Source organism: Meleagris gallopavo, chromosome 2 (genome assembly GCF_905368555.1).
Source record: "Meleagris gallopavo chromosome 2, MGAL_WU_HG_1.1, whole genome shotgun sequence".
Classification (NCBI taxonomy): domain Eukaryota; kingdom Metazoa; phylum Chordata; class Aves; order Galliformes; family Phasianidae; genus Meleagris; species Meleagris gallopavo.
In genome coordinates, this window is record NC_139405.1 from 103,092,650 (window position 1) to 103,120,554 (window position 27,905).

The window sequence follows — 27,905 nt, forward strand, 5'->3', positions numbered from 1 at the left end:
AATGTAAGTTGGGAAATCCTTAGCTAAGAGAAGTGTTGTCTTGAATGTGGGAAGAATCAAGCTCAGGAGAGATAAACAGTCTTCCATTCCATCTCTTGATACAGCCCAACATCTAAATAATGCTACCGCAGAGAGATGTCTTGATAAATGTCCTTCATTAAAGTCTTCCTTTTCATTTTTCCCAGTCTCATTTCTTTCTCTGCTCTAATTCTCATGGCCTCACTTTAGCAAATCATTCATAGTGTTGGCCAGCTGAATACACCCCAGATGGAGCAAAGTTGCCCCTTCTCTTTCCGTATTGCCGCTGTCACCCAAGCTCTTTACACAAATGACATTGCACTCAGTGTGAGCAGCCCTGCTAGCTTGCACTTGTAACCACCCCACCAAGAGACTTTTATGTAGGAAAGTAGTAGATTTTCTCCCTATCATTTCAGTGCACACTGTCTCTACCACAATAAGGATGTCTTGTCATGGGGATTTGCTAAGCCTGTGGTTATAATTAATCTGCTATTGTCTATAAAGTGACTTGTGAAATGCAGCCATGGAAAAAGTACAACATGGCCTCTTTTGGGTTATGCCAAGAAATGAGAGAGCTTTTTGGATGTTTCCTTTCTTATTCTTTGTACGACAGTGGGGAATTACAGAAGCAAACAAGCCATTGCTGAAGCTGTGTGTTTTGAAAAGGATGTTTCAGGGGTCTGCTGTAGAAATGCAGGTGAGAAAAAGATAACCTTCATAGCTGTACTGAGCAAACTCATGCCTTTTCAGACAAAAGCAGTCCCCTTTTGGACCAGACAGCCAATTTTTTTGAGCGTTCAGTAATTGAAGAATGGGAATCACTGTATTCATCTTTGCCAGCAGTGACGCCATCTGAACTTGGGGTTGATACTTTCAAAAAACAAAACAAAGCATTGAAATACAGAACGTCCTCACTGTAATTGCTCAGTTGTCTGTTGTTGTATGCTCAGTTCATGCTCACCTCTTGTCTTTGCCCTCTCTTTTTTCCTCCCAGTGAGAGCCACAAGAAGCTGGCCTTCTCCCTCATATTTCTGTGTGGGCTGAATATTCCTCTTTGACTGTTGTGCTGGGGTTTTGGATGGGACACTGAGATTTTTGAGTAGTCCAACATGGAGCCAGGAGTTGAACTTAATAATCCTAATGGGTTCCTTCCAGCATAGGATATTCTGTGTTCCTGTTCCATCACTCTGGAGGGGAACCTCTCTGTCATTCCAGCAGGTCTTACAAAAGCACTATATTAAAATAACAATAAAGTGACATGATCACACTTATGCTCCAAGTTACGTGATCCAAAAACTACATTTACCTTTGCAGGTTTTGTTCCTCAGTGTTGAATTTCAAGGCTGCACCCTCCTTTTAATTGTTTTTCATCCCAAATGGGGCATCATCATCCTGTTATCCACCCCAGTAGAGCTATGGGGATTTAGCCAGGCCTGGTGAATAATACAGTCCTGCACTGTGCCACCAGTGAGAAGAGCAACACACTGGACATCCTCTGGGCCATCTATGCCTGCTTTCATGCGCATACATCTTATGTTTACCAGCAACATTTTGCTTTCTTCTTACTCCTCCAGCTGAAGTGTGATGTACCCAGCTCAGGCCAGATTTCAGTGTGTTTTCAGTGGCATTGTGGAGGGCACATTCCTGGTTCACAGTGACTTACCCTGACTTCACCAGTTAGCAGCCCATGCAGATGGAGTCTGTGGAGTTTCTTGCTACAGCATTGGTCTCTGAAGATGGCAAAAATATTTTCTCCCAGTTTTCTTCTTGTTCTCCACCTGTTTTATTTTCTGGGAATTTGCCATTACCTGATTGCACTGAACACATCTACTGCACCGTTAGAAAGCATTAAAGCAAGTAGGGACCATCGAACTCCTAATGATTTATGGCATCAGCTCCTGAGCTCTTCTGTCTGTACTCTCACTTGCGTCGTTGATGCTGAAGGGTGTAGCCTCAACAAAGAATGCTGGTGCCACTTAAATCAGTGTCTTCCCATCAACTTCAACATAGTTACGATTTTTTACCCTTTATCAATCCGTAAAGAGGCAGTGAAGTTCTATATTACAGGACTATCATAAACAGACAGGTAGGAATCTTCTATTACTCATCTTAAAACAATATGCACCTGCCAGACTGGCTATGTTAAAAGCCCATTCTTGTGAATATACATGGGTATACATTCAGGGAGAGTTATGTTTTTGGAACGGCTCTTTAGGAAAATAACGGTGTGACCGCAGTTCTCAATCAAGCCCCTGTGGCAAATTTCTGTGTGACAGGGAGCGAGTCATTAGGTATTAGGCTAGAGAGTATTACACTTTCTGTCTCTTTCTGAGATATGACTTGAGTTGGGAGGCGGAGAAATGAAGTGGATCCACGAAGTAGGATTTTAGATAATGGATGGGCCTTGTAATATATGCAATTTGAGAGGCAAGAAGACTGCTTATCTGACAAGACAATGTATGTGACTAAAAGTGTGGAAATGTGGGTGCTTTGTGGTTATTATCTGTTTGAAGGACAGAAGAAGATGAATCCCCTTGACCTGACAGCACTTTTACAATAGGGTTGTCTAAAACTGGGAGATTACTTCAGCTGGCAGTGTATACTTGGAAGACAGTCTAAAAAATTCAGTGTAAAAAATAAGCCTTATGAGCTTTATAAACTGCTTCAGAACCCACTGTTTTATTGATGTCTTAAGAAAATTAAATATATAGCCTTGTGCAAGAATAGTTTCTTAAGCTCCTCAGAACAGTCAAAAGAGTATAAAAAAGGCAAAAAATAGTAAACCATTAGTACAGTTTTAAACAACATGTGAATCATCTGAAGAGCAGATCAATATGACACTGCACAGCTTCATTTTGAATAGCAGCTTTCCTGCAAACAGAATTAAATAATGTATAAGAAACTGGAGAGAGCGTGTCTGTAAGCTACTGACCATGGTGGAAGGATTTTATAAGGAATAAATGAAGATACTGCTTAACCTAGGAGAGAAATTAAGAGACTCTTGGGGGAAAAGGTACTATTTTCAGATACTAAAGAGATCAGAAGTCAACTAAGCAAGGAAGTGTGTGGATTGAAGTGAAGGGCTTTTCTGCTGTTAGTATCAAGGTCACAGGGGAAGAAGAAGAAGAGAGGAGGTGCTAAACCAAAGGAGTGAAGCAAACAGAGGATCCAAGCCTGCAGATGAAACTCTGAGCTTGGAGATTTTGGAAAAGTAGCAAGGTTATTTCTGAGTGTGTTTTCCTCACACCTGGGCTGCATTTTTTGCTGGGTTCAGATCATTTGCCGTATTGAGGGTATATAAATAAAACATAAAGCAGAACACAGCGCCTGCACAAGGGTCAAGTGAGAGAACACTGTCCATAGCATGCAGGGACTGCAAAACCAGGAGTCCATAACATGAAGGGAAACGTCCTTGAAGTTTCAAGTTCAGCAAATTGGATGGGCTTTGTAGGCCCTTAGCCAAGGACAGGAATGGACACATTGAGACTACAGGGAGCATTGGAGGAGAAGGAAGAAAAACTTTGGCATGGCTCAAAGCCAGCTCACATTAAGTCTCCATTTATGTCTTCAAACAGGGAATCAAATGCAAAGCTTGACTAATGGAAAGAGATCAAAGTGATTATTTTTTAAATCAGTTCCCTCCCTGCTGGCCCTTGAGCAGCATTCAAGGAGCCAAAGAGCCTCACCAGCCCCAGTGACGGCAACACTGGAGGCGGAACAGAGAATGAAAGGGGCAGAGGGCAGAGAGGCAAAGTGTTTGAAGTTGTTTCCAGTTCTTACAAAGGTTGTGAATATTAAACTTTATTTATTTTTAAGCCAATTTAGTTAATCCAATGCTAATCCCTGTGTAAACACATTGAGAGTTGATTTGAAAGATAGAAAGCTGCCTTGTGGTGGAAGACTTAAAGAGCTTGCACTACTTAGTTTGTCCTATAGAAGGTGAAGAGGTGACTTTATTATCTTCTGCAACTCCATACATGAAAGAGAGAGTTTTGATAGCAGACATTTTTATAATCTAACAGAAAAAAAAGTGGGTGGGAGCTGAAGCAAAACAGGCTAGAAATCAAATTTGCAGTTTTGCCAGGAGGTCATGAACTAGAGAAATCCAGTGGATGGAAGGTTTCGGTGAGAAGACTGAAATCCGATATCAGGAAGCCGTGAAGGCATTTCCTTCTCTTTTTCAACAGCAGGAGTAAGTTTGGCACTTAAGGGGATTGTTTCATTGAGCAGCCTGTGTAAAACCCAGGTTCGGTGGTGGTGTTGGCTGGATGAGAATCATCTTCCACCTGCTTTATGGTTCACTGACTTTTGAAACCAAAGGGCACTCAAGATGAGCATTGTGTTAAGATGTCCCACTTGCACCTGTGTCCCATGGACTTGCAGCCTTTGGCTTTCAGCAGATGAATTGAAACCAGTCAATTGGTTTCCCGGTGGCTGTTGAAAGAGAGCAGAAGACAGAAAGATGAATTCTGTCACTGTAGAGTGTTACCAGTGAAAGTGGGTGAAAAATGGGATGTAGGAGGCCTGAGGTCCCCATAATGAGAAGGAACTGTTGTTTTTGCAGTTAGAATCGTTTGTCAGTATTGCTGTAGACATGAGCCTCAACCACATCCAACCTCCAGCAAATTTGAAGGATATGTATTCGTTTGTCTGAAAATGTATTGGAATGGTCAGAAAATCATTAACAGTAATGTGCCTGTCTTGAAAACAGTGGTTCTGCCAAATTTCTAACTAATTTAATCAATTTCTTAACCAGTTTTAATACATAACAGCACAACAAAAAAAAATTTTTTTTAATTACCAAACCGAAAATACTGCAGTAGATGAGTTGACAAAGTGTAACCAAAAATCAGTGTATGAAACTCTTCATACAGTGTGACATTCTGCCAGTTTTGCTTTGGGCAAATGCAAGAGATGCAGCACACAGTGCTTTCCCTGGAAGAGCTGCTTGTATAGTCAAACATGCATCAGTAGTCTCTGTTTTGGTACCAAACTTTATAAATCAGCCCAATATGGGTTTGTCTTCTTGAACATTCCCAGCACCATGTTCTTTAATCTCATTATTTTTCTGCCCTTTGATCACTTTGTTGTAGATGAATTTAATTTCTCAGTAACTAATTCAGAGCATTGTAAAATGCAGTTCTCCACGCTCATTATAAGGGACTTTACCCTTTTTTTTTCAGTTAAAGTTTGCCTCCCTCTTGCTTTCCTCCATTTATGAGTATGTTAATTACTTTCAGCGATATTACTTGGAAACTCATTAATGCATTTTCATTAAGAACATTAGCTTGTGCTATTTCCACCAGTTACATCCCTTTTGCCACTCGTACTTTCCCCAACTTTGGACAGTGAGGATTTGAGAGACATGTTACAAAGGGAGAATTCCCCTGTCACTAAATCATTTTCTAGAGATGGATTCGTGGCCGTGGATTCATTTAATGTTTTCATATTGCATTTTTCCAATACTAAAAACAAAAGCCCTAAATGGGTGATGAGGGCTTCTGTTTTTGCAGTACGCAATTTAGAGTAATCACTACTCAGGAAAGTCCTAGTTGACTGAGTGTGCCATTACATGGAAATATTGAAGCCTAAGAATCACATTATTTTCCACTGTCTCCAAGACTCATTTTAGAGCAGCTATTTGGATCCCTGCCACATTAAGAAAAAAAATTGACGTCTGTACTTGTGACATTGTCTAAAATGAATCTTTATCCATGGATTATTAACTGTGTATCCCTTATGGTCAATGGCTTAATTAAATCAGATAATGATGACCTTAAAACTAATTTAGCACTTTCATACAGACTCTTTCTGTTTGCTTCATGTCAATTATAGACACGCTGGTAAAATCTTATCCTAGCATTAAGATTTGCAGCATCCTGCAATGAAGCACATGGTTTGCACAATGGAAATTAAATGGAGGCAACTCACTCTGGCACAAAATGTGCCCCGCTGGTCAGTTAACTGGAGCAAAAAGAGCTATCGTGTCACATTGTAGTGCAGGTGAGATCCGTTCCATGAGCTAAACAGCTGAAGTATATTAACAGTCGCCTGCCTGCGGTTGCTATTGGATATCACTGCACTGATTTGCAAGAATAATCTCATTGTACAGTCATTAATAGAAATTAATTAGTGGAAGACATCTTAACAAAGATGTCCTGAGTCTCTTTAGCTTGGACTAAAATGAGATTTGAGAGGCATGAACGGAAAATAGAACTAGCTTTCTCTGTGCTTTTATCAGTGTTTTAAGAGCTCAGAAAAGGCATTAATTACACTATTTACCAAATCGTTGAATTTGTATGATGTTAAAAAATACATTTCCACCTCTGCTTTTCTTCAGCTTGTCAAGCTGCATTTCTGTTTTATTCCAGCCTGCTTTCTCTGCCTGTCTATCCTGCCTTCAACTGACACTGCATCACTGCAGCTCACTCTGATGTTGTTGTAGGTATGATACCATCACCAACCAGTGGGAGACCATCGCTCCTCTGCCCAAAGCTGTGCACTCAGCTGCTGCTACTGTCTGTGGTGGGAAGATCTATGTCTTCGGTGGGGTGAACGAAGCCGGCCGAGCTGCAGGGGTCTTGCAGTCCTACATCCCTCAGACTAATTCATGGAGTTTTATAGAGTCTCCAATGATCGGTAAGGGAATCATGTTGTCAGAGTAAACCCATATTATGACAGAAATCTCTGTGCTTCAGGTATTTTAATGCCTTTGCAGAAAGCAAATGGGTTGTGGGGAGGGAGATGTGTTTGTAGCAGATTGGCAGGAATGCATGCATTTTATACCAAAGAGGCAATTATCTGGATCTTCAGTGAAGGCAATTGTCACTCATTAATACAGCTAGTTATCAGCTAGAAGTGATGAGTTCAGAGTAGAGGAGAAAGGAAAGCAGTTATTAGGTATGGACAACTAGTAATTTTAGACCCAAAAAACTGTGAAGTGCAGTGAAACTTTATCCTAGCATCGTGTGTTGCTCCATGCTTTAAAAAGCACCGCTCAGTTATTGAATTATTACTCACATGCTTGTTAAAATTCTTCCTGTCCTGTAGCAAGAGATGGTCATTCTTAACTGGGATATAGCAGTGGTGTCGAAAAGCATAGAGGCTCCAGAGTCTGAATTCTCCAAGACGTGTAGATTATTAAAACTGTGCTTATTAGTATGTGATGCCCTAGAGCTCTCTGAACATTTTACAGGATAGAGCCAGATACTCTACGTTACAAAAAAGGGCAAGATGAGAGGCCAAATTTTCCACTACACCAGCCAACTTCAGATGTACAAATTTCCAAAATGATAGTAGTGCTTAAAAGATTGCAGTTTATTTGCTTTCTGTGCCAACTTGCACCCTAAGAGCTGAGGCTGCTTTTGGAAGCAAGGTTTAGCATTCAGGCTCACAAGGACATTCCTGCAGGTAACAGCCACCAGGAGCACATGCTCTGTGCTGGATGGATGGCTATAGGCAGCTTTCCAACTGGATGTGCTCAAACACCCAAAGAAGCAGCACTTATGCAGTCATTGCAGAGAAGCTACTTGGAGGTGGCTGCTTTTGTGTCCCAAACCTCTTAGTCATGCTGAAACATCATAGAAGCATTAAGGTTGGGAAAGACTTCTAAGATCATCTTAGAACCATTGACCTACCATCAGTATTGCCCACTAAGCCATGTCCATAAATACCACGTCAACCCTTTCCTTAACACCTCCAGGGATGGTGACTCCACCACCTCCCTGGGCAGCCTGTTCCAACACCCGACCATTCTTTCTGAGAAGAAATTCTTCCTACTATCCAATTCAAACCTCCCCTGATGCAACTTGAGGCCATTCCCTCTTGTCCTATCATCATGACATAACAAGTCATGGTCTGAGTGTTCAGCCTGGTAGACATTCAGGCCACCTAGGCACATTCAGAAAGCTAAAACAAGCTTGTTACTATTATTATGACTCTGTTCTCAGTGTTTCCTAGTAAAAGAAATCACGAGGCATTGGTGTGGCCACAGCTGGAGCCTCCCCCGCGAAGGCAGCACTGCTTTCCAGCTCCCTTGCTGCTGTTTGTGTCCAGCCTAACATAACATGACATGCATATGATGCAGCATGAAGCGCCCAGCGGGAGGGCGTTAACCGGCAAAAGTCGTGTTTCTGTAATACAGCAGTGCAAACAAACCTATTTCCTGGCTTTTTCCATCACAAAGCTACAGCTGCCACTGTTCATTTAATCTACTGACTGACAGTATGAGGTTTTCCAGTTCTCAGAGCGTACTGCAAAAATGAATGCATTATGCAAAGAAGCGTTCCTTTTTCTTACCAAGATAGTACAAGTGCCAGCCACAGAGCTAAGCAATCATTCCCTGGACTCATTATACTGTCTAGCAGGCATCAACACCACACGTGCTTGGAAAAATCATCCAAACCATCCAGAGGTGGGTTTGTCACCAGTTGATATAGTGGATGCGTATTATCATTTCCTAACAAAAATACACAAAAGTGAAGTTAAAAGACAATGCTTCTGTTTTCTTGGTGTAAATAAAGTTAATTAGTTAAGTTGAAGGCTTAAAATGTGTGATGAAATGTGGAGTTGCTGTGTGTCTCTGTTGGGAAATGTGTAATGCCAGATTATTTGCAAATAAAGTAAAATGTGGGAGAAGTGGAGACCCAGTGGAAAATATCCAGAAAAGTGAGCTGATATGATTCTTCTTCTCTAAAAATGCTTTGGGAATATTGGAATACATTTTTATTCCACCAGCAAGAAGCAGAGTATCACCTGTGCTTGCAGAGTATTCCCAAAGAGCTGAATGATACTCCAAGATACTCCATGTGCAGTGCAGGCAACCTTTACTTAAAAGAAAGAGGGAGTAGGAGGCTTGGAGTACTTTTTACAAAATGGAGATGAGGTGAACTGTGATAGGAAGATTGCTGGTGTGCTCACGAGAGCCTCAAAGCCTTTTTGTGCATGTTTGTGAATTCTTAAGGTGTCCCCCTGGGCTAAATAACCTGAGACATCTGACAGTGAGTTGTGTGGTTTAAGATCACTCCAGAGATCAGTGAAACCTCTTTGACTTCGAATGGTTTAGCAGGTTATTTAAAAACACCTCAAGCATGCTCAAATATGCAACAGTAGATGCAGGTGTTGAAAGTACCTGAGGTCTCTGGAGATCTTTAGGCTGGTGTTACCTGCTCAAATCACTGTGGTATTTTGCAAATGTCAGTGAGCTGAATGCAGTATGGCATGTGATTGAACCCAACACCCAAGGCAGTGCTGGCATCAACCGTGGCAAGAGAAAGGGTCAGTTTAGGATAATATTAATAGAGGTGAAGCAGGCTAGATACTGAAATCTTGTCTGTTCAGAGGTATGGAGTGGGGACCGGTAGGCTCATCTACTCAGCTCAGCCCCTGACCTCTTCTGCCTGTCTTTCTCCTATGAATAAGCATTGAATCCAGCCCCAGTTTCCATTTGTTTGTAGCCTACACATGCCATGAGCTGGCATGAGGTTGCTCCACTTCTGTTCTCCCCATCTTTGGAGGCAGCAGATGTTCCTTCAGAAACACAACCCACAACTCAATGTTACTCAGATAGTGGAGCATCCCAGGTCTTGCCCACTGCACTTTTCTGGTAAACCACCGTGCACACCTCTTCTTGCATTTGGAGCTGTTAGAAGTTTGTTGCCGTTGAGCCAAAGTCCTACAACAGTAAGTGAAGCCAGGCTACGTCTTTGTAGTGCCTGCCCTTCTGCACCTAGACCATTAGCTGACTCTGCTAAAAATACATTTCTTACCCAGCTTCCTCAGTTTGGTCCTATTTAAGAAGATAGCTGTAGGCATGCTGAAGCCAGTGATTGTAAGTAAACCTAATTACCTCGTCACTGCATCTTAGTTCACGCTGTGTCTTCGTATCAAGGCACTAAAATACACCTTTGCTGATACTCTGAGCAGTCTGTATCTGTACCGGTGTAATTACAAGTTTTGATTAGTGCTTCTGAATTTTTTTGAAAACATTGTTTCTTCATTGACAGTACTAAATTTTAAAAACTACGGGAACACACAGGACAAAGATCTATGAGCATTTCTAATCCAGTTGTCCAGTTCTTCACCATACTATTCACTATCCAACTGAAATGGGACAACACAGAGCTAAGAATGCAAGAAATATATGGAAAATGGTGTTAGCAGCATCTGCACATTTCTATTGCTCTGTTTGATGTCTTAAGTTTTGTTAAAATACATAATCAATCATTCCCATGTTCCTCCCCAGAGGTAGGCCCACCAGGCCCTCCCCTGGAGCACGCTTGTCCAGCAGGGCATTCCTGAGCCTGCTGTCTCCTGTGTCCTCAATCCAGAGAGTGCAGACATCCCTACCCCACAATGACAGCCCCATGCCAGAAGGGCTGATGACATCCAAGACCTTGCTGCTATATCTGCACCTCAGCCTCCCAAGCTGTGTGGAGGATCAGACCGCAGTCTCTCAGCTGCTGAGGCACACGGTCTTATCCACAGCTGTGCCATTCTTGAGCTTGTCTGCATAGTGTTCAGGGGTGGGAAGAGATACTTCCTACTAAAAGCAGATTTAGCTTCTGTTAACGAGTCTCCTTTCTCCAGTGTGCTTCACCATGTGAACTACCTGCAGCCTCCTGTGCCTGCAGGGACACCTCTGGTTGGAGCTGTGTCCGGACTGGTGGCACATTGGTTTCTTCCTCCTGCTAAAAACATTTTGCTGGTTAGGTTTCATAGCCTGTTTCTAGATGGAGCATTGTTTTCATGCCGCTTTTGTCTCTGACGGTGTGCTTTACTGGAAGGCAACAAAAGATCTTTAAGCAATCATGGATGGGAAAGCAGAACTATGGTAATTGACCACATAACGTACCAAGAGATCTGAGAGCCACAGAACACATCACAGACAGCATGCTGTTGTTACGAATTGAGCGCACTGGCAGGTTAAATTATAAACCCCATGTGAAGTGCACCTACAGCTCAAGGATTGTCTTTGAGTGCATACCCCTTCCTGCAACGACCCGTCTCGAGAAGAATAGAAATACTTACCTATTTTCCTACAGCAGCAGCAGAAGAGAATGATGTTATGATATTATCCACTTGGAGAGAAGAGTATCTTTTATCTATTATTTCCTTTACATTTACTCTGCCTTTTAATCTCAAGAATGCTTGCTGTCTTGGACAAATCTCATTTAAGCTTTTCCAGCCTGAAGTAGATTGCCGTGTCTGACAGCCCCAGCATTTGAATTTTGGAGGGGAAAGGAGGTTGTATCTCCAAAGCCTCAGTTCCCATATTCCCAGTCCTCTGGCTCATAGGACCTGAAGTGACACCCAAAAGCGTTGACCAAAAACATGCTTTTGCTAAATTAGGGTCCCCCAGCACCTTGCATTACTACAAGGTTACAGACCATCAGTGAATGGTCTGTAAAGCTGGAGCCTCCTGGGTGCTTTCACAAGGTTACCAAGCCCTGGAAAGGACAACAAAGGAAGGGTGGTGAGGTGAAGTAAGGTTGCAGACTGAAGGTGGGCATCCACGCTTAGGTGGTAGTTTCCAAGCTCCTCGTATCTGTTTAAACCTGTGGCCTCCATAACAAAAGAGAAGTAAAACTGTTTTCTCTCTACTCATGCCTAGAGGGGTGTCTCTTGTGTCTTTCTGCCATATCTACATCAGGATCAGGACACTGTGGATTTCTCCCTTCTTGAAAGAAGCAGCAGAGCTGTCCCTTTGTCTCAGTCACTTTATACCAATTTATGAAATTGCAGCTAAAGCCAAAAGTACTAAAAAGACAACAGATAGACAGTGTCTTGAAAAATTGATGAGAATCAGGCATGTTTGCCTCTCAAAAGAAGAAAGAAAAAGCATATCAGTCTGCTTATTAGAAAAGAAAAAAAAAGAAAAGTCACTATAAAAATAACCAAGGGGGTTTCCCTCTTTTACTTTGACAAAAAGGAACGTGCAGTCAGTGATTCAGTCTCCTGAGAAGTCGCTGTTTCTGCCTTGAGGGAGCCCCAAATAATTTCCCTGTGAGATTTGGGAGTTGAGTTCTGAGCTCTTTTTTTTTTTTTTTAATGTGATAGTTTTATTCTCCTGCAAAATAGTGCTGGTGGGAGGGGGGAAAAAACAGCCAGGAGAATGTGATAATTAAATATGGAGAACTTCTGATGAGTGTCTTAGCTGGAAAAAATGTCACATATGCAAGTCTGATTTGGAAAGGGATGCAAGACGGGTTGTTAGGACAGATAAGTCTTTCTGATGAATTACAGTGGCTTAGTGGCACCAAGAAGAAACTGAATATTCCTTGTTCTATTTTCTGGATGAATTAGTTTCTTCCCATCTGTTCCCAAGGATCAGTGACATTTTCCTAATGCATCTGTGTTTTTTGACATATGCCTGTAGATACTGAGAGTAATAGGAGCCCAGCTTACCCCATAACGTGTTTTGTCTGTGCTGCCAGGTGCTGCAGGCCCACACCTCCCCCAAAATCAAAACCAGACAACACCACAGCCAAGCTGGAACAGAAGAATTCCACAAAACCATTATGTTATCTCCCTTCCAGTTTAGTAAATTCAACCCCCAGTTAAGGAAATTACCACTCTTCTGGACACGTCCAGCAAGTTTTGCTCAACTCTGGTGAAATTAAATCTCTTGTCAAATATTTAATGGAATCAGATGGTTATAAAAGTACCTTAGGGTTACAATGCCTGCCAGGCAAGGGGTAAGAAAATGCCAAAAGTAAAGCCACCAGGGTTGATTTGAGCCCACTCCTTTCGTTGTTTGTAAAACAACATCAGCAGTCAGAGGATCCCAGACCTGGGAGGAACACTCAGAACCTTTGGATGCTACGTGGAGGCTGTTAGCAGTGAAGTAAAAGCACTGTAAGGATGGGGCTCTCCTCTCCAGTGTGTTGTCCTGCATCCTTGACCAGCAGCATGACATTCAGGCTGATTCCCCACTGGTGATGCAAGAGGGTTGCCCTTTACTGAGCATACACCTATCTGCATATTTTGGAGACGCTTTATATAACTACTTACAGAGAATTTGTATAGGAAGAGCAAAGGATGTGTCTCCTAACACTCGGACAACCATCCAGGAAATGCCTGCTCTGAAGGGCTGCATTTTTAGAGAACTAATTGTGAGACATATTTTCACTCAAATGAAGCAATGTACTCCCATCTTTTGTTCCCAGACACTGCTGATTGGTTTCACTGAAATGCTGATGAAAAAAAACTGTATCGCATTAAGACAGACACCATCATGAGAAATTTCAGCCCAACTGGCTCATGGTTAATAACGTGCATATGGCGTGATAGCAGCATACGGGACAAGTCAACTCATTAAATTACAAGGATTTTATTTGATAAATTATGCTTAGTTCTACCAGTTTTTGTAATAATGCTTCCGCTAACACCAAAGTTTTAAAGCATCCTTGGAAATTCTGATTGAGCTTAGGATAAGGCACTTCCTTAATTTCACAACTCAGCTTTGCACGGTTCATTGCTAATGTACAGGACTGTTTGGAGATACTTCTCACATCTAAAGAGGGAAATGCAGGTGAATTTATGAGACAGATAAAGGGGAGAAAAAGTCGGGTCTCAGAAGATCTTCTGGATTGTGTGGGTGACCTTCCCATGAGCTAAAGTAGAATACAAAGGAGAATCAACTCTTGAATATTATTAAGTGGGACTCTGCACTGTGGGATTCTTCTGTACTTAGCTACTTAGGAAGCATCTGGGTTAAAATTTGCAGCAATTCAGAATTCTGAAACAACTTGACATCTTAATTTCATATGTAAGAGTGGTGCTTTCACAGTGATTCCGTTAGGCTTTGCGAGAGGATAATTGTACTTTCCCAGTTTAGAGGGAAGTGTGTACTGGGGAATGAAGGACTGATGAACTTTAAAAGTGCCTTTGAGAACTTTGAGAGAGAAGAACAAAAGCAGGAAAGATTTCCTCATTTTTCTTTCCCTAGCCTTGGAGGTTTAGAGAAACGTGACTTATCTATAAATAAGGGGAATGTATAAATAAAAAACAGTCTCCAAACCTGAGCCTAAAACTGATCTCAGTGTTGCTTTCCATTGACAGATAACAAATATGCTCCTGCAGTCACTCTCAATGGGTTCATCTTTATTCTTGGAGGAGCTTATGCACGAGCAACCACCATCTATGACCCAGAGAAAGGCAATATTAAAGCAGGTCCCAACATGAACCACTCCAGGCAGTTCTGCAGGTGAGAAAAACCCTTCAAATCGAATTACCAGTGCCTTAGTATTTTCTGCTGCTAAATAAACTAATGCTGCCTAATAGTGAGGGGGAAGGGGGAAAGGTGAGTACCGTCTGTGGATTTTCCTCTTCCTCGTGTTTAGGGACGCAGCATTTTCCAAAGTGCTCTTCCAGCACCCTGTTATGGTTCTTGCATCTCCTCGTATTCAGGCACCATGGATCAAGGGAGGGAAATGCCTTGGGCTTCTGTAGCAGACCACAGTCACCTTGATTTGCTCCGTTTGCCATGCGTAACCGGAGGACGATCAGTACACGCTATATTAGACTGCCATCATGTGGGATTGGTTGTTTGCTAACTAGCCAACAGAGACCTGAAAGGAAAGAATACTGAATAAGCACCACACACTGATACTAATTATTATTTATTATGTATCTTTGATTGCTTTTCGGGCTCACTGCTCTGATCCCAGACACAGGTTTAACAAACTTCCCAAACTGGCATATGAAAATAAAACTTGGCACCCATCACAGACACTGGCAGGACTTAAAGGCCTTTTCAAAAGTATTATGTTACCATTACAGAGAGCAGAGGCTGGCAGCTCTCAGGCAGTGCTTAACACCAGCCCCTCACAGAGCAGTTACCGGCCGAGCTATCCATGTCATGCTGGCAGCCATCACGTGCTTGGCAAGGCCTTGGTATTTATTTCCATGGCAGCAGCATCTCAAGGCATTGAGCAAAGCTATAGTTGGAGGGATTGTGTCCCCTCCTTGGGCGTGGACATGGGGCAGCTGCAGGGCCCCACTCCTTAATGCAGGGGCTTTTCTAACACCTGTCCTACAGCTGGAAAACACCTCTTTGGTTCAATCTTCTGCTTTAGTGTCCGTTTTCTTCAGAGACTGAAAACCATAAATAAAAGATAGAGTATAGCTAATATCACCACCACCACAGTTCAGAACCATAGTCACAAGATTTTGGGATTATAGCCCTAGACAGCAAAATGTAACATGAGGGACCTTTGTGCATTTGTTCCATTGCTGTATCTTACCAGAGAGAGGGATGCACTGCTCTTTGAACATCTCTGTTCTGTAAAACATAACAAATATCTGTTAATTAGGCATCTGTTTGTAACACACCACAAGAGTAATTGCTTAACTGCGGGTGATTCCAGCCAGGGAACGTGAGCTGAGCATCTCACATGCCCACTTCCAAAGATTTCTAACATGAAGGGATGCTTTGTCTGCACCCAGCAGAAAGCAAACCTCATGATTGACCAAGAAGGGTTAACCAGTGACTGTTAGCTGCTGTTTCAGTGCCACGATGGTGTTCCCAACAGACTGGCTTGGCTTAAGCAGAAGATGGCACCCATCAATAAAAAGTAACTGCAACATTTTTAAATATCTTCTTTTTGTTCCAAAGCCTAAAGCAACTGTCAACATGGTGGACCAGAAACCTACATTTACAGTGGAATAGTCACCATTGACAGAAATAGTTCAGTGCATGCATCCTGAATGGCAAAAAAAAGCATCATTTCTGAAATTATGAAATGCAAAAGGAGACATGAAAGCTGCGACAAAAACAAACTAAATCAATATACATGGAAATAGGGGAAATGGGAGCTTAGCAGTAACAAATACAAAAAGTTTAGGTTAGAAACAGGCTGCTGCTAAAAGCAGCTGAGGGAACCAGTGTGGTACCAAGGGCCAAGAGGAGAAAAAGCAAAGCCCTTTAAATGTGTCAGTCAGTCCTAAATACATAGTTTGCTCCAAAAGTAATGCCTCCTATTTATCTCCACGTGGAAATTGCAACAAATACAAAGAGCATTCTAATACTATTTGATAGAGCAAATTGTCAGCTACCAAACGCTATTTTTCTACACAGTCACCACCATTAGCTGTGCATTTTTACAAGCGATGAACAAGAGTCTGAATGCCACAAACATAAAAATCAGCACCAATGTTCCACAGCTGTTGTGATTGTTTTGTTGCTAGGAAAATGTTGCCCACACAGTCCATCTTTGATCAGCCCAAACATACAGAAGTCAGAAAGAATCAAATCCAGATTATACAGTGGGTGTGGTAGGGCAATCCAGCCAAGACTGGCAATGTGGCAATGTGTTCCCCGGTCTTCAAACTGCTACAGGATCTGGCATTATCATGTTGTAAGAGAAAGATTGTCTTCTTCTTTGGTCTGACTCTGGAAGTTCCAATCTTTAGCTTAGTCAGTGTCACGATGTAACAGTCAGAGTTGATGGTTTGTCTGGGTTCCAGGAAATCCAGAAAGATCGCTCCTTTCATATCCCAGAAGACAGTGCACATCACTTTACCTGCTGAGAGCTGCATCTAGAACCTTTTCTTTGGTGAGGAATTCATGCTGCTCAACCAAGGACTGCTGTTTCGACTCCAGCTCATAGTGTTGACACCACATCTCATGACTGGCAATGATATGTTCAGGAAATTGTCACCTTCACCCCTCATATTGGGTCAGTAGGTCCTAACAAACTTTCATACAGTGTTCTTTCTGTTCCTGTGTAAGCATTCATGGGACCCACCTGGCACAGTCTTTGCAATATTCCAACATTGCCACAATCATTTCCAATGCACTGAGGTCAACATTCTGTTTTGTACACAGTATCCTGATCATAATCTACCAATTTACATGGATGAACTGATTAAGACACTCTTCATTTCATGGTGTTACAGCTGTGCATGGCTGTCCTGAACGTGGCTAATCTTTTGTGTTGCTGTCACCACTGCTGAAATGCACCACCCACCACCTCTCTGTGCTACGCTGACTGTTTGGTCTTCTAAACTGTTCAACAAGTGGGTGCCATTTTGTCCACATGGAGGAATTCAGTGACACAGCTTTGCTTCATACACACTTCCATGTCAGGCACCATTCTGTCCGACTGCCTCTCTGCTGCCATCTGTCACAAGGCAACAAAATGTAACGGGATATTGGTGGGAAGGTTCGGCCTCTACTGCCATACCACCAGGATCCACCTCTGATGTCTTGGGCCAACATTGTGAAATAGGAGGCATTACTTTCGGAGCCGCCCTCCTAGATGAGACTGCTGAAGTAGCGAAGTGTCAAACTGAGTGATCTGACGGATATTTTGTGCTTGCATTTGGACAGAAGGAGGCAGCTTTGGTTCCATCATATACTCTGAATGGACCAACAGTGAAAAAGGTCAGATATTAAGTAGTCACAGCAGGCAAGCTGGTCGCGGTTCAACCAGGCACCTTTACAGACTTAGCAGAGAAGCTGTTTGAACCACCGTTGTTGATTTGTAATAGCTCTTACAGTTCAGGGGGATTCAGGTGGATCAGGGCACTGCCAAAGCATTTCCCATATTTTGAAAAAGGTGAAAGGCAGATTTTTGGTGTGGCAGTTAATTTTGCAAAGAATCAGCAACAGGCTAAGTGGTCTCTCATTTAGCCTGATGTTGGTCCTTTGCAGAATAACAGAGAGGTTAATTTGGGATTTCTTCAGCAGATAACTAGATAGTAATAATTAAATGAACAGCAATCAATGTGTTTTCCTGGAAAACAGGACTTTGTCAAGCAAGCCTTCTGTCTTTCAGTTTTGGGGTGGGAGTTGGGTTCTTTGTTTTGTTTTTTAATAAAACACGCCTGGCTGCTCAAGACAACTGTGGAGCTATAATATACTGCGATTTCTCCCAGGTATTTGGCTGGTATTACATGGAATTAACAAGGCACACATTAGAGAGATTAAATCTGCTTCACTGACAGATCTCAAAATGTAGTTGTTAATGAGAAGATATCATTGAGAAAGGCCATCAGCAACAAGCATTAAATCTTCTTCAGTGCTAGGTAATATTTCTACCAGCGATCCAGGTAATAGAAAAACTCCCCTGGTAAGGTTGCAGGTGGTGTAACATTTGGTGGGGTTACAAATATTACAGAATGAGCAATATCTGCATGTCCCAGTTAGGCAGTCTCAAGCTAGCAGCGGTGTTGTAAATGCAAAGCAATGCATTTAAGAAGCAGTCGCAGCTGCACCTACCCAAAATCCCTTTAGAAAGCCACGGAGGAGGACATAGCAGAGGCTGCTAAGAGCTGCACAATGTGAGCTCTCACTGCAATGCTGTGGATAAAAGTCAGTGTGGTACTGGATGTAGCATATGAGCTGTAACAGAGGAATGAGAACAAGTTGGGAAGAGGAAGCAGTGCTGTATTGCAAACCATAGAGGCTGGAAGGGACCTCTGGAGAACATGTAGTCCCTGGAGCAGGTTGCACAGGAAAGCATCCAAATGGGTTTGAATTGCTCCAAAGAAGGAGATTCCACCACCTCTCTGGGCAGCCTGTATCAGACCTCTGCCACCGTCACAGTAAAGATCTTCCTCTTGTTCATATAGTGTCCTGCGTTGCAATCTCTTCCCATTGCCCCTTCTGTCACTGGGCACCACCAAAAAGAGCCTGGCCCCATCTGCTTGATTGCCATCCATTAGATATTTATAAGCATTGCTAAAATCCTCTCTCAGCTTTTTCCTTCACACAAAATATATGAATTTTTATATGAATTTTAAGGAACTTATAAAAGAAAAGCTGAGAGGTGACTCAATCACTGGGAGCAAGTGGAAGAGGTTTCGGTCTCACTGATGAAGGCACAGAGGGTTACAAGGACCAGAAAGCGACATTATGCATCTGAGCCTTCCAGCAAGGCACTACACTACCAGCAATCAGGCAGCGAGCCGCCGGGGCCGAGCACACCACCACGGTGTTTGTATGAGAAGATAAGATGTGCTCCCAACAGAGAGGCTGCCTGGGGAAAAGTCTGTGGCCTTATACACAAACTGAGAATGACTGCGCACTGAGGTCCCTCCAGACCTCAGTCTCTGAGTCTACAAATTCCTCATTCCTCTCATTAGAAGGGATCACAAAAACACGGTTTAAAAGCAGCAACATAAACAACTTAAAAATTAACCGTGTGCTATCGATCTCCTCTCAACAGGAATCGCACACGACCAAATTTGCTGGGAAAATCTTGACCGTATCACCTCTATTCTTAGCTGCACTGCTTTTACATGATAAGTGGGATTGCTTAGACAACAGGGAAGATAAATGCACGTGGTATTCCCTGTGTAGCACATGTGAAAACAGAGAGGTCCACTGGAACTGTTTTAATATCCAGCTAAATTACTCTTAATGAAAAACTAAAAATAAACAGCTCAAATCTCCAGCTCGTGCTTCTCCTGAGCACCCACTTTCAGGCTGAGCCTGGCCTTGTGGAAGTCAGTAAGAATCTCTCAGATTGGAAAGGATCACCAAGACCATCAAGTCCAACCACCTACCACCAGTGTTGCTCGCAAAACCATATCCCTCAGTGCCACGTCTCCATGTTTCTTGAACACCTGAAATTCGTGTTGACCTAGAATCAACCCATTGAGGGATGCTGCCAAGTGGGCAAAGCGTACTCAAATGCCATGGCCCCTGTCTTGACTGGGCACCTTGAAGGGTACATGTGGGGGCCTGAGCTGGGCAGCCTCCCTGTGTGGGTCAGGGCTGTCCCTTCCTGCAGTGCCCTTCAAGGGGTTATTTTTCCACGAGCAGAAAGAATACAGAATGCATGCCAGCGTATCATTAAAAATTCCGTATCCTGCTTGCTTGGAATGCAGGCAGCGTGCACACAGAAGTGCGCTACAGCGATCCTCCGCGGGGGAACGGCGGCAGCGTGGTGGTGCCAGCAATAAATCCAGAGCAGCTAATTTAGTACCAGCAATTCCCAGTAGGTACCAGAAAAGCATTTTCTTCCTCCTCCTCCTCTGTTAACCAGGAAGATTTATTAGATTGGTTCTGCCGAATGGAAATCTTTAATAAAACTTAGACTGGGGCTGAAAAGTACAACAAGAACAGGGTTCTTTGTGGATATATTTTATTTTTTTCCTCTCCTTTCTAAATAAGTCCTTGTTCTTGAAGCACGGTGGCTCCTGTGCTTGCTGATGTACGGCACTGGCTGCAGGCTGATTCATTTCCTTGTCATGAAGTTTGTAGTGACCTGGGGTGCTGGCTGGGTCAGAACACGGCTCATGTGGGCAGCTGCTCCCCAGTGATGTTATTACACAGCTCCTTAATGGCCACGCACATCTTGAGGCCACAGATGTGCCATTCTCACAGCACGCAGCGCTTGCAGTTGGGCCAGAAGGGAAAACCTACATCTTGCAGCATGTCTGAAGGAGATGCGTGGCTGGGACTGCGTGAAGCAGACAGCTGATGGGAACTGCAGCACCAGGCTAATAGCAATGATGGCTGCAGCAGTTTGCGACACGAAGGATTTCTGTGTGCATTAAGGCGTAACTGATATATACAGCACTTGAGCCATTACTGATGTGCAGAGGGCTTTGGAATAAAACATTGCTGGTTTTCAGCAACAAGTAACAATGCCACACAATGGTTTTGGATCATTAGCAGGGGAAAGTGCTCACGGAGTACGGGAGAGTCTAACTGGAGTTTGGCCAAAACACACTAATAATCCTGCTCCAAGAAGTGGCATGATAGCCTTCTAATTATCCATGACTAATCTGGACCCTCGTTTATCCATCTCATTGTAAAGCTGACACCTCTGGCAACCCGAGCTCGAGCTTCTTGCACATAACAGCCCAGCTGCTGACTGGCCACTAATAGCTATGAGCTCATGACAGTGCTTCAGCACCCTGAGCACAACGATTCACCACCCTCCATCTCACAAACGTTCAGTGGGACAGTCCACTGTGAAGCAAGAGCTGTCCTCTTCCGTTAGACCTTTCTGAAGACTGAGGGCAAGAAAGAAATCCACTAATAAACACTGAGATTTTTCTCCGTCTTCCAAGCAAATTCCATCGATAAAGCTGATAATATTTAATAACATTTTTGCATCTGTTTTGAATAAATCAGTGACTCCTCGTGCACACAGGCACAAGTGAGGCAGGAAAGGAGCTTTGTTTGCAGCCTCAGAACATATTAAGTTTTGGTGAATCAAAACAACATGCTAATTCAGCCGCTTCAAATCTGTTTCACAACTCCAGACATTACAAGACAAGATTCTTTCTTCTTTTCTTTTCTAAGAGTTCCTGATAAGGCTGATGTGATCTTTCGAACTAAGCAGGAAATTTTAAAATAACAATAACAAACAAAATGAACAAACTTCGCTGGTACTCCCTCCACTTGGTGCTGTTGTAATGCCATCAATATTATGAGAGAGACGTGTTGGAGCTGGAGCTTCCAGGCACCCAACTTCACAAATGCCAAGAGCTGAGGCACTGATGTGGAATCACAGAATGGATTGGGACGGAAGGGACCTTAAAGCCCTCTTACGGCAGGATTGCTCCTCATCAGATCAGGCTGCCCAGGGCCCCATCCATCTTGGTCCTGAACACCTCCAGGAGTTGGGCATCCACAGCAGCTCCATCAGGAGACTTTTCAGTGAAAAGCAGAGGGCTCACAACACCCTCCACAGAAAGAGTGCCACCAAACCATGGCAGCTCATTCCACCATTGGCTCTGTAGCCACGGTTCCATGCTGGAGCCAAAGTGTGATACAGGGAGCGCTCACAGAGTCATTAAGTGTCAGAGCAGGTGGCAAAGCTGGTGATCACATGTGATCAAATATACTTTTTAAAAAGCAAAGTCAGTGATTCATTTGATCCATCAAGTTGTTGAATGGCCAACTGTCACAGAAATCATCTCTGCCACCTGTTTGCTTAAGCTGGGGAAGGTAGAGAAGAAATGTAAAGGATGTTGAGGTTACATAAGCACTCCAAACCAGTGACAGCCAGACCTCACCATCGTTTCAGGTATCTCAGCCTCACTCAGATGTTCTTAGGATTGCGCTGCACAGCTTCGTGGAGGTCAGCAGACAGGCTGGACTAGAGGTGGCTGTGTCAGGGGACAGTCATGGTGTGGTCCTCTGTTGTCCTTATGGTTTGGGCAGTCGCAGTTGCTACTTTGGGTGAGTTGGCTGCAGGGTGATAGGTGAAGCCTCTACAGTGGTAATTACCTCGGAGTAGAAAACAGGGCTGTAATTTGCAAAATGCTGAAACGTATTTTCCTGGAAGGCATGGATAAAGCGACCTCCATTCCAGTGATGATTACCTTCACCCAGGGCACGCTGCTGGATGGGAGCAGGTCTGGCTGCTCTTTAGCTGGAGAGGTCACTGCTCTGGAGCTGCTGGGGGTTTGTGTCTTCTGCAGCGAGGTTATGTGGTGCGGAGCTTCGTTTCTGCCCAGGTTCTGACAACCCATAATCATTTTATCTCTCAGGATTAATGGCACCGAGCAATAAACTTGTATCCTAATTATTGTAATTATTTCTTTCTTCATACGTCAGCCTCAGTAATGATGTTTTTACAGCTGATGGGATGGAAGGGAGAAAAGAAATATTGTCACAGTAATGAAGAGAGAGCAATGAGCATTCTCCTTTTCATTCACTTTCCTTAGGGTTTTGAAGCCCACTTGAGTTTCCTGCCCCCTAAAGTCCCAGAAATTAACAGTGATTGCTCTAATATTGGAAAGTACCAGCAATCTAGGACTCAGTCCCTAATTGACCTTAAGTACCTGCCTCCTGCTTTAGCCCTGGAGATGCCTGAATATCTCCACATCCCCTGTGCACGTAAGTATTGGCTGCACGCTCCAGAACTGCCTATTTCTTGGTAGCAGGAGGAGCTCCCAGGCTTGGCTCACATGCAAAGTGCTATGCCAGTCTTACCTGTGGGAACTGTGTTTGGAAGGGGCTGAAGCTACTCTAATCACTATTAAAAATTCATAGTCTTTCAGAGGGTAGAGTTCAGCACCCATTTCTTCCCCAAAGCATCAGCACCGTTGTCAGAGACTGCAGTGTTCAACCGCTGTTTTCAGGCAGCAGTTGGTTGCAGTGCTGTGGCCTAGGTGGAGGATAAGAGCTGTGTTTGCCCACTCTCTGTAACCTCAAATGAAGAATTCAGGCTGAGGATGACCTGGGACACAGCCTGGGGAAGAGGTGCTGCAGGAACTGGAAAGGCCTCTGAGTTCAGAGCTCCCTCTGCCCATCTCCATCCCCATCCAGACCAAGCGCTCCCTTCCAACTTCCTTGGGCAGAGAGCAGCAAGTACGAGACAGACTCCTGCAAGTCAGAGTCAGCTGGGAGTTGACTTCTGAGCTGGTGTGAGACACCGGTGTGCCTGTATCAGTAAATTGCAATTCAGCTCAGGATCCTCACGGGCACCGTTCATCAGCACTGATGAAATGCCCCAGGCCCCAGGTTGCTATCTCTTACCATTTCCCCTTATTTATAATTCTGCATCCAGATCTTAGGGATGTTTTTTCTTTTTTCAGACATGTGTTTGATTTTCATGCTTAACCCAACAAAGTTGCTGAATTCATCCATTTAATAACTTTTTCTTCTGCTTTTGTTGAGGACTAACAATGCAAGGACTGAAAAGCACATCGTTACAGAACCACTGCAGCAAAACTGTGCTGTACTGCAGCCCATTCCTGACACTGGGTCTTCCTCCATCCTACCCCAAAAATATCTTAGTCCTAAACGTGGTTTCATTCAGGATTTTCTGGGCAGCTCTGCCTGCGCTCCCTCTATGCCACGAAGGATGCCAGGCCCCACTACAGCCCTGCTGGCTCCAGCTCTGCCTCTTCTGGAAATGGATTTGCTCTTCTTCAGAGCCATCTTTCAGGATGACACTTGTTTTCGTCAAGTCCTTGTTCTTCCCAATTTCTCCCTGACGTTTCAAAAATAATTACCAGTGGTTCAGTAAGTTCATTAGCAAACTCCCTTAAGACCCTGGGCTATGTATCATCCGGCCCTGCTGATTTGTGGATAGGCTCTAATCAAGTGCTTCAAGCCTCTCTCACCCTCCTCCTCCTTTCAGATTAAGTTATTTTGACAAGATTCTCATTATTTCCCATTTCCTGGTGGTATCCAGGGACTAGGCTTATTTGAGTCCTCACTGTTGTCATTGCGGGTTTATTTTTAACCTACAGCTCTGCTTCTTCACAAGGACATCAGAGTTTTGCATTCTTCAGAAACATTTTTTTTTTCAGTGCTGTTGTAGTCTCAGTTCATCCTGGGTCTTAAAGGACTCTGGCTTTTGCCTTTGTTACTTTTCATTCTTTTTCCTCCCACTGTTCCAAAAACAGCCAAGAGACATAAATTTACTTTTACCAAGACTTAAGAGTTCACCACCCTTCTCCAGATTCTGAGATCAAGGCCCCCTTCTTCGCCACAATGAATTTGTCATCTTCCTCTTTTTCTGCCTGCATGAGCATGCTTCGATGCCCCCCTTTTTCTTCCACCTTGACATGGGTTTGAAAGCTGGGGCTGTTTACGATCTCCACACCATTTTAGTGGCCTTTTAGGCATCACAGAAGGGGTTGGGTTGGAAAGGACCTTAAAGTCCACCCAGCCCCAACCCCTGCTGTGGGCTGGTTGCCTCCCAAAACAGCTCAGGCCTCCCTGGGTCCATTCAACTTGGCCTTGGACATCTCCAGGGACGGGGCATCCACAGCTTCTTTGGGCAGCAGGGCCAGTGCCTCACCACCGTTCTTGCACCAAATCATTTTTTCTTACATACAACTTAAATCTCCCCTCTTTTAGCTTGACACCATTTCCCTTCGTCTTATCACAACAGAGTTCGTTGCTGTTGTTCAAAGTACAGACACTTACTCACCTAGAAGGAACATGAAAAGGATTTATTTAGGAGAGGGAAGGGGAAGAGAAATGTCCACGCAGCTTTACATAAATAAGAAATGTATTCATGGTTCACCCCGTGTTCAGAAACACTCGGGGCTGTTAAAACGTAAAAATAACTGTTTGGTCAATGACTAACTACAGCTTTCTTCTTTTAAAAAACTACAGCGCTGTGGTTCTCGATGGAAAGATCTACGCCACCGGAGGGATCGTTAGCAGCGAGGGACCTGCCCTGGGCAACATGGAAGCCTACGATCCTAAAACAAACACCTGGACACTTCTCCCAAACATGCCGTGCCCTGTTTTTCGACACGGCTGCGTAGTTATCAAGAAGTACATTCAGAGTGGCTGACAGAGCAAGGAGTTGGATGGAGAACTGCTTGTACCTGTTGAAAGCAGGCAAAGAGAATAACTACTACTCATCACAAAAGCAGCAAAGCCAGCCAGCGAACATATTGCTCTAAAGTCTTGAATAGTGTCTACATTGAATGTAGAAAAATCATCCTCACCTTTTGGTGAACAAGGAGCAGAGAGCTCCGTGCTATGTAAGATATTGTAACTTAAGAATACAAGTGTGTCACTAGATGTTATAGTGGCACTTGTTCTGGACGTCAGCTTTTGGTCAACCCAGGTGCAATAGAATTTCACATATTTTTTAAGCTGAGGAAGAGAGGAAAAAAAAATAATCTGCATTTTACTTCTAGAGCTCAAGCTTGATTCTTAAAATAACCGTGCAGATTAGTTTTACTATTACACTTTAGGCATCAATCTATTTGAAAGGTCAAAGTGTCCTTACCACTTTGATTCCTACATTTGTTTTTAACAAATACACGCTTTTCAATACCAATGACTGAGAGAAATCTTGTGTGACAAATGGCTTACCTTGATGTCAGTCTTCCATCAGGTGAAACGTGAAGTTCTCTAGAACAGAGCCCAAGAGAGGGACAAGGCAGGGGCTGGGGAAAAGAGCCATTGGTAACACAATTCCATGTAATACAGTGAAAGGAGGTCCGTTGGGCTGTGCGGATTTCTGCTCCCAGGGATGTTTGTGAGGGCACACGCACAGCTGGGGCTCCCGATGTTTTCCTCCCTCTTCTGCTGCTGAGCAAATGTTTCTGTGCCCAGTAATGCAACACGAAAAAGGTTTGGAATTCAGAGGCGTTCCCCGGATTGAACTGCACTCAGTTGTGCGGATTGGGATCACGTTGACACCCACCCAGCGTAGCGTGGGATTTCCACATTTCCAACAAGCAGAGGAGGAGTTGCCTCCGGTTGTGGCTACACATTCGATTTCGGCTGTCCACCAAAATTCCTTACTCTGGGACGCCTGCCACTATCTCTTCTTTTTATGTAAAGTCTAAGAAGATTCTTTTTTCTTTTTTCTTTAAGGAAAAAAAAAAAAAAGTTTCCTTATAAGTGTGGAAATCTTACCTTATACTTATTTACAGATTTTAAACACACAAGTTGAAATCCCATGGTAGAAAAATGCATAGACTTAAGCCCAGTATAAGAAACTTTAAATGATTACTATGTAGAGTTGTAAGTATATGCACAGCACAGGGGTTATATTTTTATATATATTAAAATATTGTCTATCCAGAGAGCATTGTGATGTGGAAATTCTTTATAAATTTATACATAGAAGGATCAAATGGGAGACGGACTGGGTGATACAGAGGGGGCAGGGGAAAGACTCTTAAGGTTAACAAGTAGCCCCAAGCTAAGGATTGTCCAATTTCTTCCCAAGTAGAGGGAAAAAAGTTCCCATTCTTGCCTTTGCAAACCCAATGCCAAACACCATGCCGGTAATTCAAGCAAGAGTTCCTCTACAGGGTGTGGGTGAAATCCTACAGTCAATATCTGGTTGAATTTCATACCAAATACGTTAGCCTTTTTATACTGAGGGAAGACTGCCTGCAGCTTTGGGGAAATCGATGCAGATGGTTAGCTAATCATCTTATTTTATTAATAATCATTTATAAAAGAAAGAAATTTGTATCTTGCAGTATTTAAAGAAAAAAGTGCTCACGTCAGCTGAGTCAAGCTCTACAGCGACTCAAGTCTCTCATTTTGACAGTGAGGTTCCAGCCTTTGTTACGCAGTTGTTTTATTTATTCTTTAAAGAGAAAAAAATAAGCACAACAAAAAGTTATCTACTAGTATGTCATTTAAAGTATTTATGTCAAACAGGGTGCAAGTGTGAACCTAAGGATTGGAGCACAAGTTTCTAACTGCCTGGGGCAGGACTAATTTAGTGTTGGTGTGCGTCTGCCTCCAAAGGAGGTGCTGCCTGTCAGCAAGACCTAAACACATTCGACATTTCCAGTTTAGCTTATTTCTTCATTTTTCACACTGGAACAAAACTGGCTATTTCTGTGAATAATATTAAAAACAGGGTTATCTGTAATGGTATTGTATATAGTTTATGTTTACTGTTAAGTTCTTGTTATATTATAATAAATATATTTATAGATCTAGATTCAGCATCCAGATTGGATTAATTTTGTCACGAGTCACCAAGAGATACCTTTGCATTAATGATTACTTCCATTCCCATCCCAGTCATGGATGAAAGCTTTTCATTCCAGACGGTTTCTCTTGCAAATCCCAAAATCCACTGTCAACGTTTAAATGCTCAGCAGCTTCCCAAGTACCTCCATTCTCATTTTGGAAAAGGGACTTTGGATTTTATTCATCAAGACCGCTTCTTTTTCATCCTTTTATTCCCCTAAATTTACTATTATGCAAAGAACAAAAGGGCTCATGATAATTTAGGGAAAAATATATATATATATATATCTTGAAGCTTTATCTTAAAATGCCACTAAGTTGCTCTTTGCTTTTGTAAGGGAAGTTAGGATGTCTGAAAGATGAAAGCTGCTATGCCCTACCATCAGAATTCCTTCCCATTGCAGAGCAGGAGCTCTACAATTCACCGTCGGACACCGCTTCCAGGGAGCACTTAGGTACAGCCACGCGTGGCTTTGATGTTTCATTAGGGTGACATCTGGTAGCT

The 27,905-nt window shown here is 43.1% G+C and overlaps 1 protein-coding gene across 4 annotated transcripts in view; it reads left to right on the top strand.

Moving 5' to 3' along the window:
* The window catches only part of KLHL29 (kelch like family member 29), a 401,375-nt gene extending 374,009 nt beyond the window's left edge, over window positions 1-27,366 (top strand). For 3 of the 4 annotated variants that reach the window (XM_085218107.1, XM_085218108.1, XM_019613318.3), the window contains 3 exons: window positions 6,464-6,657; window positions 14,080-14,224; window positions 25,058-27,366. In XM_085218107.1, coding sequence (XP_085074233.1) covers window positions 6,464-6,657; window positions 14,080-14,224; window positions 25,058-25,241 — 523 coding nt within the window. In that variant the 3' untranslated portion in view covers window positions 25,242-27,366. The remainder of the gene's footprint in view (window positions 1-6,463; window positions 6,658-14,079; window positions 14,225-25,057) is intronic. The other variant, XM_085218109.1, reaches the window with a different exon arrangement.
* The last annotated feature ends 539 nt before the right edge of the window (window positions 27,367-27,905 follow it).